The sequence below is a fragment of the Eretmochelys imbricata genome, chromosome 10 (assembly GCF_965152235.1).
Source record: "Eretmochelys imbricata isolate rEreImb1 chromosome 10, rEreImb1.hap1, whole genome shotgun sequence".
NCBI lineage: Eukaryota > Metazoa > Chordata > Testudines > Cheloniidae > Eretmochelys > Eretmochelys imbricata.
In genome coordinates, this window is record NC_135581.1 from 36,151,435 (window position 1) to 36,166,846 (window position 15,412).

At 53.6% G+C, this 15,412-nt stretch overlaps 1 protein-coding gene across 3 annotated transcripts; it reads left to right on the forward strand.

Moving 5' to 3' along the window:
* The first annotated feature begins 560 nt into the window (after window positions 1-560).
* VRK3 (VRK serine/threonine kinase 3) lies at window positions 561-15,410 on the forward strand. 3 transcript variants are annotated; one of them, XM_077828928.1, is made up of 14 exons: window positions 561-731; window positions 3,286-3,428; window positions 3,895-4,035; window positions 4,446-4,592; window positions 5,707-5,759; window positions 8,185-8,251; window positions 9,086-9,170; window positions 9,974-10,076; window positions 10,716-10,808; window positions 11,212-11,344; window positions 12,304-12,424; window positions 12,786-12,844; window positions 13,518-13,666; window positions 15,019-15,410. In XM_077828928.1, exons 2-13 carry the CDS (start codon window positions 3,287-3,289, stop codon window positions 13,664-13,666), a joined length of 1,293 nt encoding a protein of 430 aa, XP_077685054.1. In that variant the 5' UTR covers window positions 561-731; window position 3,286; the 3' UTR covers window positions 15,019-15,410. The 3 variants fall into 3 exon arrangements, with proteins under 3 accessions (XP_077685054.1, XP_077685055.1, XP_077685056.1); XM_077828930.1 differs by lacking the exon at window positions 561-731 and adding an exon at window positions 755-772; XM_077828929.1 differs by lacking the exon at window positions 4,446-4,592.
* The last annotated feature ends 2 nt before the right edge of the window (window positions 15,411-15,412 follow it).

Sequence of the window (15,412 nt, forward strand, 5' to 3'; positions counted from 1 at the left end):
AGATATTTCTAGTTTTTCTCAGTAATTATTTACTCTACCTCTTCCAACTGTCCAACAATTCTGCAAACAGGACACCAGAGCTAGCTAAAGAAACTCCCTGAAATGACGTAGGAGAGGAAGAATAGAGAAGTGGCACTCACTCACGCCCTGGGTTTCCTCTGTGTGAAACAAGCGCGGCTGCAGGACTGCCAGCTCCAAGCACTGCAAACCGTGGGTCAGGCCTCCGAACTCGTGAGACTTGCTTACAAATCAGGGCAGCTAGGGGCTTGCCACTTGCCCTCCAGTGCCTGATCCTTGGGGTACGCGCGGGTCACGTGACGATCCCCCTTTGTTCCCCTTCCCCACGAACGGGAGGGCCAGCATCTTGCTCTTGGCTTTGCAAGTCCCGGCGCAAAGCTCCGGCTTGCAGGGCAAAGGCGTGAGGCCCCGCAGCCAGGCTGCCCGTGCAAGCCCCGCCCGCGCTGGAGCTGAGCCCGGGACGCCGCTGAGGTCAGAGGCGGCGGGTGGGAGCGGGGCGGGGCAGCGGCGGCCATGGGGAGACGCGGCCGAGGCGGCAGGAGGTTGCCGCTGCTGGTGGGCACCGGGCCGGCGGGCGCTGGGCGCCGAGCGATCCCCGCGGCCCGGCCCGGCCCGGCTGCAGCGGCCCACCGCGGTGTGGCCAGGCCGGGCCGGCCCAGTCCCTGGCGCCGGGGAGAGGCGAGCTGCCCGGCCCGGAAGCGGGGAGCGCACGGGTAGGGCCCCAGACCCGCTCCTAGGCCGCGGGGCCGGGCAGGTGCCTATGGCGGGATGGGGGGAACCCTGGGGAATGGGGCGGCTTGGCAGGTGCTTGGGGGGCACCAAGGGGAATGGGCAGGTGCTTGGGGGCGGGATGGGGGTACCAAGGGGAATGGGCAGGTGCTTGGGGGCGGGATGGGGGCACCAAGGGGAAGGGGCAGGTGCTTGGGGGCGGGATGGGGGCACCAAGGGGAAGGGGCAGGTGCTTGGGGGCGGGATGGGGGCACCAAGGGGAAGGGGCAGGTGCTTGGGGCTGGGGTGGGATGGGTAGGTGTCTGATGGTGATGTGGGACAGGGGGCACCCCAGGGTGATGGGAGCTGTCCAGGGTCCTGGTAGGTCAGGGTGTGGGGCTACAGAGCTAGGTAGGAGCCCAGGGTGGTGGGAGTGCTGGGCAGGGCCACCAGAGGGCGGTTTGGTTATAGGGACGGGCAGCGGGTGACTCTGGGTGACAGGAGATGCAGAGCTAGACAGATGTTGGGTGGGGGCTACAGGCAGTGATGAGCTGCCAAAATCTTAACAACCCGGTTCCCGCCTCACCCCACAAGGGGGTCGTTGCCCACCCCTGTCCCCCCGGGAATCCTGCCCCATCCAACCACCCGCGTTCCTTGACACACACACACACCTCCGGGACTCATGCCCCATCCACCCCTATCCCCTGACTGCCCCCAGAACCAGGCAGGAGGGTCTCGTGGGCCACCGTAGTGGGTGCCCACCCTGCCCCTAAGAGCCAGAGGCACCTGCCGGGGGGCGAGGTGGGGAGTCCCAGCAGTGCTTACCTGGGGCAGCTCCCAGGAAGCATCCGGCAGGTCCCTCTGGTTCCTAGGGGCGGGGTAGTGAAGCAGCCACTCCCCCCACTGATCACATCAAAAGTGGCACCTTAGGTGACGACACTGTGGGTGCTCCAGGGCTGGAGCACCCACAGGGAAAATTTGGTGGGTGCAGAGCCCCCACAGGCAGCTCCCTGCGCCCGGCCCCAGCTCGCCACCGCTCCGCCTCCACTTCCTTCCCTGAACGCGCCACCCGCTCTGCTTCTCCCCCCAGCTTCCCGCGAATCAGCTGTTCGTGTGGGAAGCCAGGGAGGGCTGAGAAGCAAGCGGCAGCTTTGCACTCAGGCCCAGGGTGGCGGAGGTGAGCTGGGGCAGGGAGCGGTTCCCGTGCGTGCCCCCCGGGTAACCTGCTCCGGCGCGGGCAGACCTCCTTGCGCCCCCCAGCTCACCTTCGTCTCCCTGGGCCTGAGTGCGAAGCCGCCACTTGCCTCTCAGCCCCCCGGCTTCCCATGCAAACAGCTGATTCACGGGAAGACGGGGGGCGGAGAAGCAGAGCGGGGCGGCGCGTTCAGTGGAGGAGGCGGAGCGGAGGTGAGCTGGGGGCTGGCGCGGGGCGGGGAGCTCTGCACCCACCAAATTTTCCCCATGGGTGCTCCAGCCCTGGAGCACTCATGGAGTCGGCACCTAAGGAGCCACTTTTGGTTTTGGAACAACTGGTTCCCGCGAACCGGTGCGAACTGGCTCCAGCTCACCACTGGCTTCGGGGTAATGTGGGGCTGGACAGAGTCTCTGGGGCAGGAGTGCCTCTGGGTGATGGGGGCTTTGGGGCTGGGCAGGAATCCAGGGGGGCTGGCTGGGTAATGGGGCCTGCTTTGGGTTTATCTATGGGCCCAGCCGGGCAGATGAAAGGCCCAGTGTAAGACTTGGTTTTGCAGCCCTATTGTCTCTTGAGGGTGTTGGCCTGGACCTAACCTCTTCCCCATCCTCTGGTGCTACTCCCTGCTCTGTAGCAGTGCTGCTGTAATCCTGGCAATTCATCATGGGACCCAGGGTCTTGCTGTGACTTCTCCACAAATACCATACTGGGAGTCCTGCCTGTTCCCAGTGCCCTCCTATTCCCCAGCGTTCACACCCACTAAAGGATTTCCCTGCAGTAGGAAAAGAAAGATTCAGTTAGCAAGTTACCTGCTACCTTTGGGAGCTTTAGTGACCATTTAAGCATTGCCCAGATGGATAGGTGAGGGGCAGAGAGGTAGAGTGCATGCTAGGACCTAGCAAACACAGCTGCATTGGGACTCCTTCCCCAGGTGATGCAGAAACTGTCTCACTTGCTGTTGAGGTTGATAATAGTGATGTTGATAAAGGCAGATGCTTTCCCAGTTCTGCTGTCCCAGCGCTAGTTTGGAGACTCCACTTGCAGCATTATCTAGTGGCTGGAATGAGGACTCCTGGGTTCCCGTCATCTCTCTGCCCCTGATTCACTGTGTGGTCTTTAAATCATTTAATCTCTATGCGCCTCATTTTCCTGATCTTTGCAGCTCAGTTAATTACACGTTTGCTCTTACAATAATATGCATACTGAGAGCCTCTGATGGTGGGTGAATGGATGTCTCCTCTTAGTAAACCTCTTTCTCCAGAGACGCAGCCACCAAAACACCAAAAAAACCTTTGAAAAGTTGACTTCTCACTTCAGCTCTGACACCTGTCCCTCTCCACCCTGCTTTGCCTTGGTTTGTTTTTCAGAATGATCAACTTTTGCCCGCAGTGTGGCCAGAAGGTAGAGACAGCATTTCATTTCTGCCCTGTCTGTGGGTATAAGCTGCCTAAAGAAGAAGATGAGGAGCCAATGCAACTCACTCCAGATGCCTCTTTGTCCTCTCTGAAAGGTAGGTAAGACTGGGTTAAACAGCAGCCTCTTTGGATAGAGATTCTGGATTAGCCAAACCCTCCTGATTACAAGAAGTAGTGGAGCATTGGCATACCAAGTACATGTCTGTCTGAATAGATCCTCTTATTGCTTGCTTTAGGGTATGCAAAATTGTTGTCTTTGATGGCAGTGCAGTGGAAGGGAGTGAATGCAATCTGACCTGAGGAGTAGAGTCCCAGGACTCCTGGGTTCTGAACCAGCTCTGCCACAAGCTCACTATGTGACTTCATCTGTGCCTCAGTTTCTCCATCTGTAAAATGGGGCTAACAGCACCGACCTGTTTTGTGGTGTGGGTGTGAGGTGTTTCACCAAAAAGGGCTTTGAGCCCCATGAATGGAAGGCGCTGTAAGTGCGGAGTGTTATGATCGACAATCATTGGAATACCATGGATGGCATTGTGAGGGTTTGTTTCTTTAATTGTTCAGCCCTGAGGCAGGATGAGCCGACTCCAGCAAGAGAGACAGTAGAGTGGATGTCTTCTGAGAAAATGCTAGCTTCCACTTCGACTGAAGAGGAGGCTTGGAGCCCACCAGCTGCTTCCCCAAGCACCAAGGTGGCATCCAAGGGTGAGAGCTGGGGTGTTCCTCACCACTGCTGTGCTCATGTGGGGGTGGGGCAGACAGCTACTTCATGGCACTTAAGGTAGCACTGGAGCACTACAGAGGTGGCTTGTTCATCCTGCCATCATGTCCCTTCCCTACCTCCTGACTGAAGTACAGGGTGGTGTGGATGGGTTACAAGAGATGTTTGATTGTCCACTGCTGGAAGGAGAATACATGAAACCCAGGGCCTCACTGCAGGAGCAGGGTGAAGTGTCTGGGAGCGAGAGATGGGGAGCTCTATCAGGCTGGGGTGGTATTATCACAATGTCTCTGGTTGGAATCTGAGCTGCGGTGTGCTGGAGAGCAGCAGGACTCACTCTGTCTGTAGTGCCCTGTTATTTGATCAGAGCCCTGCTTTTGTGTCCTCTTCAAAGCAAAGGTCAGTCCCCGATCTCCCCGGCGGCTCAAGTCCACCTCCGTGGCACCTCTCCCAGAGGGCAAGATCCTGACCGACCAGAACAGCAAGCAGTGGAAACTGGGGAAGCTTTTGAACCAGAGCGAGTGTGGGCTGATGTATGAAGGTGCTGTGCAATCTCATGCTGGGATGCCGTCTGAGGGAGGATGATGAGTATATAGGGTGGGGAGTAGAGGAAGAGTAGCCCTCCCTTCCTCTCTTCCTGTGGCATGCTGAAAGTTCAGTCTACTGGGGAGGATCCCTCAGGGGATGTGAAGAGAGGGGGAACTGCTTCTTGAAAGAGATCATAATTGAAGCCTCTTGCTGACACTTCCCAGTTTGAAGACAGAGCTGGTCACCGGTGAATTTGTATCTTAGGTAAATAAGGGATTTAGCTGCCCTTCCCCATCCTGATCCTGCCTCCTCAGACTCTATCAGTTCAGCAGACTCCCTGATTGCCATGTACAGTGCAGCAAGCACCTGAAGTGCCCTCGTAGGCCCATACCCCCAGAATCCTTTGCTCTGTCTGTAGCAGGTCTTCCAAAGAGATGCCCCGTGCAAAGGATGCTGGAAATGCATCCAACATTCTACCCAGCATATGTCTGGGTAGTGGTAGTATTTAAAAGCTGAGGGTTAGACTATTAATTCTTCCCTCCATTTTAGAGCATCCCTGTTCCACCCACCTCACACACAAGTGGAAAGAACAGGTTCTGAGCCTTGGAGGAGGCCATAGATGTCCCATACTCTTCTTATGTGGAAAGGGACAGCATTAAAGGGTTGAAAGCCATTGATCCATTTCCTGTCCCTAGGAGAGGATAACATGCACCTTTGGCAGCTCTCTCATTAGCTTGGGATCTTACACAGTTTTCTATATTTGTGTTTTGTCAGAGGACTGTGGCGCATCTTTCTCCTGGTATTGATGAATCATTTTATTTACATACCAGGTTTAAAGAGCAGAGTCCCTTGATACTACAGCCATGCCTAGGTGCTCCAGTGTTTGTTGCTTTAGCAGTGTCTGGAGAGAGTTGAGACAAAGGTCTTATAACTCTGAAGCAAGGTGGGTATTGTCATGCAGCCACTTGCAAAGAGGCCTCCACAGATGGTATTTTCACAGTCCCAAGGTGAGGGAGGCAGAGGATAACTGAGACTCAAGCCACTCTTGCACTAGTTTCTGAGCAGCTAGCACTGCAAGTACTTCTGTCCTGTGCACCTGTAACCTCATTTGTTCCATCCTTCCACAGCACAGTCAGCATCTGGAGCCTGCCCTCAAAGGCAAAGATACTCTCTCAAACTTGTGAGTTCTGGTCTGTTCCATGTATGGGGCCCTTTGGTCTGACCTACCAGCACTGCTGGTACCATGGTGAAAGGAGTGGTAGAATGGAGAAGCTCAGATCATAATGGTTCCCTCTAGTCTCATTCTCCATAAGATTTCACAGTGTTAACTAGCATAATTGTCTTTGTTGTTGCAGGTGAAGTTAGTCAGAGAAATGAGGAAATAAACTGCATAGGTTAAAGACCCCGTACAACTCCCTGGGGAGTCTTACTTAGACTTCAATGGAAGCTGGATCAGGAGGCCCTTAATAAATAGCAGTGAGCAAAGCTGTAAGGAAAACAGATCTAAAGATTTAAAAAAGCCACCCCAGAGTGGCTGCCCTTTATGTTACAAAGCTAAATTCTACCCTCTGTTACACCTCTGCTGTCCTGTCGATTTCCTGGTTGTAAATGAGGGTAGAGTTTGTCCCCTTTGTTTATAAATTTAGTATATGTCATAGAATCTTCTTTAAGCCTGTTTTGTAAAGGTTAACAACAACAAAACTCTAGAAAGTGTTATTTAAAACTCTTGGCATGCGTGTGTTTTGTGTTGTTTTTTGTCCCCAGAAGTACTGAACACTCTGTAGTCTGAAAAGTGACTGTAGATCTAACACTGAACTCTTCTGTATCTGTCACCTCTCTGATGCCAGAATGAGTTTATAAAGTCAAATGCTGATTGATCTAAATTCGTTACCCTGTGACAGCTCCCCAGCATCTGCCAGTTCAGCTGGGCTTTCCAGAACTGGCATCATTCCCAATCATAAATAGTCTGCAATTGGAATTTCGTTGACTGTGCTTGACAATGCATGAGCCAGAGTGGTATCCAGGTCACTGTCCTGTGTCTGCCTTGGCTTTTCTGGTTAATGGGATTTAGAAATTGTTATTAGCAAAACCCAGGGATGAATCCTAGGAAAGAGGGGTTTTAGGAAGAATGTGCCCACTTAGTCACTGGAATAGTGTCACTGGAACTGTGCCAGGGAAGAACGAGTTAAAAGGTGCAGAGGAAAACATTACTGGGGAGACTTCTCCAATGAAGGGTTAATGAGAAATGTTTAACACCACAAAGAATGTGTAGATAGAACTAACAGATTGCCAGGAAACCTTCATCTCTGTGTGTTGACAGTACTATAGAGCAGTACCAACTCTCCCATTCAGCAGTCCCGTCCCATGCCAGCACTACCCACCCCATCTGCCCTGACACTGCATTGTTTCTACAGCCCAAATTCCTCCCTTTGCAGTGGCAAAGGATTCTGGGATATGGTAGGACACTGTTTTTCTTCATGGACACAAGGTCTTAGTTGTGGGTGTTGAGGATTCAGAAAGCAGGACAGGTTCAATACACATTCCACCAGCCAAAATACTCTTGGTGGGGAGGTACTGAAAGAATTCTGCAGTTTGTTAATCTGCACCACCTGCCAGCTGCCGATTAACAGCACTACTGACTACGTGTGGGTGGGGCTAATGATATCAAACTGGGCCAGTGGATCTGAAATTGTCACCTCTCCCACTCTGTGATGTCTCTCCTAAGCTAGCATGTGGCATCCTGCAGCTTCTGGACAATACATTCAGGCCATTAGGGAACTGCAGTGGAAAAAGAGCAATACCAAATACATACCAGCATGTATCCGTCCACGTGCAAGAAGGTGTTCTGGGAACCCCAGAGGGTTTGTGGCTCAGTACAGCACCCAGACATTTGTCTGCAGCTTCTCAGGGGCAGGAAGTGGCATGAGAACAAGCTTCCTTGCCATATTTCTGGTACTTCTTGGCAGGTTGAACTACAGGGGGGTGGCCTTTCTCAGGGTTCAGTGCAGCTCCTGTTGTTAGAATTCCCATGTTATCTCACACGGCCTTGCCCCTGCTGTGGACAATTAGAGTTTCACCTTCAAGGCTGTCACCTGGCTCCTTCCACCAGCCCTGAATGGCCTGAGGAAACTCATAGAACCAAACTTCAGTAAGCTCCTCCACTGGAAGGCTCCAACCCCAGAAAGAGCTGCAGGATCGCACAGTTCCGACCAGTTTAGGGGGCTGTCTTCATTCTCTGGAGCACTTAGTTACCTGCAGAGAGCACTGAGCAGTAGCACTTGAGCTGTCTGTCCTGAGGCCTTCCCGTGCTTGGGTTAGCTGTGCTGTATAGATAGTGGGAGGTGGCGTGGTTCAGTAGATGGGGCACTGGACTGAGAGGCAGGAGACCATGTTCTGTTCTTAGCTCTGCCACTTACCTCCTGGGTGACTCCCCCTCTCCTTAGCCCCCTCAGTGCAGTACTGTGAGATCCATAGGTGAGAAGGGCTAGGGCAGGATTCTTACACCCACACTCTCCCTAGTAAATGGATGTGGTGGTGATACTGACGCAGCACATCGCTGAAGGTAAAACAGTGCAGCTTCGTCTCTCTCTCCTCCCAACCCTCAGGACACCAAAGATGGCAGGCTCTACAACGAGCAGATCTTCCTTCAGCGAGCGGCAAAGAAAATCACAGGTAAGTGCCATTCCTGGATGGTTGGGTTCCCTGTGCATCTGCTAGGAGACACTCCAAAGGCAAGACTCAGGTGACTCAAATCATTGTCTGACCTGTGCCTCAAAGAGTGCTGAGTGCTAACCAGTGTGTTTAGAAATGACTCTCCCAGGAGCGGGAAACCTCAGGGTGTCTGTTGGGCAGCACCTTCCCATTCCCAGCTCGGTGTTTTTCCTTGCTGTGCTCAGAGGAGTTCCCCTGCTGTAGAGTTGTCTCTGTCTCACTGACAGCTGTTTAACTGTGCACCCTGTCCTCTCTGGGGTTGACTGGAGCCCATCCCGTAGCTGTTCCATCAACCCTGGCTGTGCAGAGCTGCTCTCTGTCCAGCTAGTTGAGCCTGGGGTACTCGTCAGGGCATGACATCTGAGGAGTAGGGATCCAGGTCAAACCTGCGCCTTTGTGATTCCCACCTCCCTTATATGTGGGACATAGGTGTCCATGCCATTCCCCTTCTCAGAATACCTAGGGCTGTAGCATCCCACACCTCTCCCCCTTTCCTGGCCTGGGTTTGGCATCCCCACACCCCGATCCCCTCATCCTACCCTTCCTGTAACTCCTGCTGCCTGCCACTGAGCTTTTAGTATTCCGTCTGATTGCCTGCTACTCTGACTTTTATGGGGGCAGCTCAGGTGACAGGATGAGCCTTGAACTCTCAATTGCCCAGTGCAGAGGGTCTGTATCTGTGGGAGGAAGGAAAAGCGCTGGCGGGGGGGAGGGGGGTGCCCTCACTGTTTGCAGAGTTCCTTAGCTAGCAGCATGGCAAAGCCGTGCCCATCTGTCCTGTTGTCTCCCTCCTAGTGGATAAGTGGAAGAGGATGCACTCGGTGCCTTTGCTGGGGATCCCAAATTGCGTTGGCTTTGGTCTCCATGAGAGTAACTACAGGTAAGGCAGGACTGCAAGCTGCCAGATGGGGACAGCTGGGGAGTTTCCTCCTTCCCAGGACTCCACTATCCTCTTTATCTCCTCGATCCCCACTGCCAGGCTCTTGCTGCAGCCTCTCTCTTCTCTCTCACAATACCACCCTTTTCTGTCCCCCCACCCTCACCCCACCAGCTACTGACCCACTGTCTGTGCATTGGCCCTCTCTCATCTGATTACTGTAACCCCAGTAATCCTTGTCTCTCCTCCTAGTTAGTCTCTCCAAACTGTAGCAGGTAAAATCCTTTTCCCCTCTCGCTGCGCCGACCTTCATTGGCTTCCTGCATCATAGTGCTACTCAGATTACCCCACTGCTGTCTGCTTCCTGCCATTCGCTCTCCTAGCCTCCCCTTCTTCCACTCTTGCCTTTGCATCTTCTTTCATGCTGCTGCTAAGGCTTGGAACACTCTCCCGCTCCCTGTGCACATAGTGACTTCTCTCTCTTTCACCTCCTCCTCCCAGGAATCCTCCTTCCTGCTGTCCCTTCCCCCTTGCCTGTCTTGGCCTGTGAGCTCTGTGTGGAAGGGAATGTGGTAATGAGTCGATAATACTTCAGAGGGAATGCTGACCTGCCAGTGTCTCTCCCTCTCCTCTCCACAAACAGGTTCTGTTGTCAAATACAAGGGAAGCTGTGTCTTTGTTAAACTAGAGAGTAAGGGAAAACAGTTCAGGTCAAGATTGGTTGCTGAGCTACCCAAATAAGCTTTGAGACCCTCCCATGACAGGTGCTGACCAAGTTCAACGTGCTCTTATCTGCTCTCTCACAGGTTTCTGGTGTTCCCTGAGTTAGGACGAACCCTTCAGTCAATCCTGAACGATGGCACGAACCTTCTGACAGAAAAACCAGTTTTCCAGATCGCCATCAGGGTGGTATGTGGCAGGCCGATCCTTTTGGGGGTCGTTCAGAGCTGGATTCTCTCTGGCCTTTGCAAGGATGTTAGTTCCAGTGCAGGCCAAGGCTGGGACCAGTGCGTCATGGGTGATTCCTGTGCAGCTGCTGCTTGTGCATTGCCTCCAGGGAAATTTTAAGGAAACTTCACAACTTACTTTCTAAACACATGCACAAAAGAGCACAGTGAAATGGCTCAAACTTACTAGAGTAACTTCCTGAAGCACTGAGCACCCACAGATCCCACTGAAGTCAATGGGCGAGAGCAACTTTTGCTAAGCACCTTTAAAGATCAGGTACAGCAGACTAAGCCGGGCTCCAGTCTCTGAATAGTATAACGTTGTGCTTGAGCATGGGGCTGGTTGGGGCGGTTTGTGATGAACTTATGGGTCTATTAATGTTCTACCCCAAGGAAATTGGGAGACAGAGTGATTGGGACCCCCCTGAATTTCTCAGGTACCTCCCAACATGTGAAAAGCAGAGAGTGGAAGAGGCTGTGCAGTTAGCCTGATCCTTAGTCTCCCAGCTGCCACGAGCCTGGGGAAGATGCTCTAGCTCAGAGCTAACTGGGGATACTGAAGGGCTGTGCGTGAGTGTGATGTCTCCTGTTCTGCCCCTAGCTAGATTCCTTGGAGTACATCCATGGAAACGAGTATGTGCACGGGGACATCACAGCAGAGAACATCTATGTGAACCCAGACGACCTTGCAGAGGTAGGAAATGAGAACAGCAGGAGCAGAGGGAGGTAGCAGGAGAAGTGGGGCAATGCCCTAGCTAGAGCATTCTCGTATGGAGGGGAGGGTTGATTCCTGGCTGCACCCTGTGTCAGTGCAGCCCCATAGCAGGCGCTGTGTGCAGCGTTGCAAGGGTCACTGTACCCGACGTGTTCACCCCCCAGAGAAAGAATTTGGGCTCCCTTCAGTCTCTGCATCTTAAGGGGTGGTGCAGGGAGAAGGGGTGGGATCTCTTAAACTGGAGAGGGGACGTTGGGAGGTGAGGGGCTCCCGGGTTCTCCCAGAGCAGCAGCACTCTCCTCCTTCCCCTTGCGTGGTCGCCCAGGAAGACATTTCACAGTCTCTCTCTCTCTCTCTCTCTCTCTCTCTCTCTCTCTCCTAGGTCACCCTGGCGGGTTACTGCTCTGCATTCCGATACTGCCCGGGAGGAAAGCATGTGGCTCAGCGCGAAGGCAGAAGGACTCCTCATGAGGGCACCATTGAGTTCATCAGCCTGGATGGGCACAGGGGAGCTGGTGAGACCGCAGTCCCTGATGGGTTGGCAAGACTGTGACAGCTCTCCTCCCCTGCCATCCCTGCTTGCCTGGGGCGCCCTCTGCCTGTATCCTTCCCCCTCACTGTTCTTCCATTAGCTTTTGGTAACGGCTTCCTCTCTGGTCAGCCAGCTGCTCCCTCCTCCCATGCAGCTGCTCTGCTACTTCCACAGTCACCAAGTGACTCAGGCAGGAGCGTGACATGGTGGGAGAATGTTTCCATTCCATGCGAGGTCGTGGTAACCCAGCCATGGAGGGGAGTGGAAATCCAGGACAGTGGGTGCTGGTTTAATGGGTGTCTGTAAAGCTTGGCAGAGTGCATTTCTCGCTGATTCGGGCCAATGTACGGGGGGGGTGGAGGGGGTTCCCCAGCCTGTGTCCAGTTGTGGTCTCATGGCTCTCTCCATGAGATGCTTGTGCATCTCAACCTGCTCGTCAGAGATGAGGACATTGGGGGTTCTGACCTGGACCACACAGCGGTGAGAAGAAACTGGAGACTTGGTTGGCTGGTCTGCCCCACCCTTTATCACCTAGGACAGAAGCCTGAGGTGAATCAGGGCGCATGTGTGGACCAACGGATGCTACTTCAGATTCTGCGACTCTGGGCGCGTGCCGCACATGTGTAACCCTCAGTGAATACAATAGGGACCATCACTTGAAGAAGAGCTGAGGCACAAAGAGGTGAAGAGGCGCTTCCATAGTTGCAGTGAATTGGTGGCTGAGCTGGGATGAAAACCCAGGAATCCTGACTCTAATCACTAGGCCACTCCGCTAGGAAATGTTTCCTGCTGTTCAGCCTTGTGCTTTCCAGAGCTCAGTTCTATGCTGTCTCCTTGCGGGGAGGGACACCCTTGAACCAGGCCTTTTTGGGTCTTACTCCAAAACTCTGCTTTTCTCACTGTGTTTCCTGAGCTGCTGGGTTTCTCTCACTTTCCCATCAGGACCATCTCGCCGGAGTGACCTGCAGTCTCTGGGCTACTGCATGGTGAAGTGGTTGTGTGGCTTCCTGCCCTGGACTGACGAGCTGGCTGATGTGCACAAGGTCATGGAGCAGAAAGAGAGGTGAGCCCTGGGGTTGGGGACCCTGCCTACCATTCTGGGGGCCCGCAGGAGGAAAGCAGTGAGGGAAGGGGGTTCAGAACTAATGGGAGACTCAATAGTCCTGGTACAGATCTTGGGGTGTCTGAAATCTGTGACTGGAAGTGCTGCCTCCCATGGAAGTAGCTGGCCAAACTCCTCTTGACCGCAGTGGGAGCAGAATCCACCCTGAAATCACTGTGTGGGCGAAACGGGCTGGAGGGTTTGAGTTGAGCTGGTCATCATGCATGGCTTTCACCTGTCCCCATCGCTGGGGGCAGTTTGTTCAAGCGCTCGGTCCCTTCTTTCTTGTTTACTGGCATTGAGTGTGTGCTAAATGCTGTAGGTACAAAACAGACGTGGTCGGGCTTCTGCGACTGTGCTTCGGCCGAAAACCAGCTCCAGGTATGGACTTATACTGAGTGTGGCTGTGGGACCTAGTGGGTCACTGTGTGTGAGGGCTGGTTGTTCACTGAAGCTAGAAACTGGGCTGTCTCCCCCATGCAGTCTCAGCTGACGGGCTGTGTCTGACCATAGTCATTCTAAACCCTTTGCTGCAGTGCCAGTCTGCTCATGAACTAGTAGCCTTGACTGCGAGAGATGCCCTTGTAGATCCTGCCCAGGGAGGCTGTGGGAGCTTCAGAAAGATTCCTGATATCTGTGCGGGGTGACATAGCCCGCTCTCAGGTTCCCCCATGGATCCAGTTTTTCTCCTTGCTCTGCATCCAGCTGGAATGAGGGTGATCTGTATGCCCTGCGTCAGCATCCATGCAGCATGAGGTGGTGATTCTGAGCCTTGCTACAGTGGGATGCTGGCCAGGGATTAAAGCAAGTGAGTGGGAACAGGGAGACCTTGGTTCTAGTCCCAGTTCTGCTGCTGACTCATTGGGTGACCTTAGGCAAGGTGCTTCCCTCTCTGGGCCCGAGTTCCCCCATCAGTGCAGAGGAGGGGTCTGTTGGGAAAAGCCCCTGCGGAAGTGTTGTTTAGCATCTGGCTTAGCTACGCAGGGAGTGAATGCTGGGGCTGCTGCTCTGGAGAACCATAGCCATTCCTGTGAGTGTCTGTACCACTTTGCAGATGCCCTGCACAGCTACCTGCAGCAAGCAATGGCCTTGGCCTTTGAAGAGGAGCCAGACTACAAGGCACTGCGAAAGTTCTTGGGGAAGCCGCTGGAGATGAGGAGAACTTCGGCTTATGACTCGGTGAATCTCAAGGTGGTGCCTTAGGTAAGGCGCTTTCTATGGGGGTAGCAGGTTGGGGGAAGCACAGTCACACAGACACACCCCTCCCCCCAGCCCCAGGTTACTTCAGCTGGCAGTGGTGACCACAGCCTTGTTATCAGATCTCCCCTCCACATGTGAGTCTAACACGGTCAGCAGGGAGGAGGCTTCTCTCTGCACTGGGTGTGAAGCTCTAGAAGGAGGGCTTAAGGGACTCTGACCACTCCAGTGGGGCCTGTGTTAACTCTCAGAGCACCGAGGGTGCTCATTTTCCATTCCTCAGCCCTCCTTCCCCACTCGAGCACCCTGCCCCTCCCTCCGACCTCTTTGTGATCAGTATCCTCCCCATCTCCAGTTGTGTTGAGAGTGGGTGTGGGGTCTCGTGGAGAACATGCATGTGGGTTCAAGGAAAGTTTCTGGCAGCAGGGAATAGGACTTCCTATCAGGAAGAGTGATGTCCCACCCTGCTTCCTCCCAGCTGGGGAGCCTCACATGCTGGCCTCAGGTCTCTCCCCCTAACACTGTTCCCATTTATCATCACTGGGGAACTCAGCAGTTCTGAAAGGGTTAAGATGTCCTGAGGGTCACTGCTCAGTACAAGTTGGCTGGCTGTTCCCAAAGGCTGGAGCAAGATCAGAATTTGTGGCACTGTTCTTTGATGCTAAATGTGGCTAACCTGGCCAGATTGGCTTTGCCTCTCTCTTTGTCCCTGCGGCTCACAGACAGACTGTTGTCAGAGCCCTTTCTGGGTAGGAGGCAGGAGGAATGAAGATGTGCCCAGCCTTTAGGTAGAGAGCTGCCCAGCCTCACACCACGTTCATCCATCGAAGCAGGCGCTTCGCTTTCTCAGGGACACTGACTGAGCAGTGGACACTCACGCCGTCCCCTCCCTGGAGGCATAGGTGTAGCTCTAGTTTTGCTGAGTTCTGGCAACTTGCCACCTTCAGAGGCTCCCATGGCTAGTCTATGCCCACATCAGTAGGACGAGCCCTACTTTTGCCCTTTGGTCTCTCTGTGGCGTCCATCACCTTAGGATCTAAGGTGGGCAGAGGATGTGGTCTTGCTAGAGCAGGCAGCACACGGCTGGTCAAGTCCACCTAAATCTGTGCTGGCTAAAATCTCTCTTCCCATCTTGGAAGCTGTAAAATTTGTTGGTAGCCACCAAGGTATTGAACCAAATTCAGCCCTAGCACAATCTAATGAATTCACATGGAGACTTGGCCCTTGTCTCAGCTTAGAGTCAGACCCAAGTAAATTGGCTCCAGGTGGCACTGCCAACAGCACTGGCACTGAGTAACAGAGTAGAAGGGGCTTGTCATGCTCCATCCCGATTTATGTTTTTCTTTGTGGCTTTTCAGATCTCAAGAAACTGACTAAAACTGTGAGAGGTTTAACCTATTGGAAGGGCCCTGCTCTGGGGCAGCCGGCTCCTGCTGTCCTTCATTGTACACCTGTTCTAGAATTCCTTGGGGGTTTGAGAGGGATTGTTTTTAGGGCTTTTACAGTGATTTTTAGAAAGCTGACTTCTGAGCCAGTGCTGTAGCTTAATGAGCTCCAGCTAACATGAAGACTAAACTCCTGCTTGGCAGATGGCTGCCCCAACCACTGTTTGGAACTACCTAGCAACTGGGAGTGTTGCCATAGGGGGACAGACTGAGCCTGGTGAACAGAAAAGAAATCAGGGATTTTAAATGTTTGTATCCTGCCTACTAAACACTGCTTGTTTTGTAATAAACGCTTTGTGGATGGATC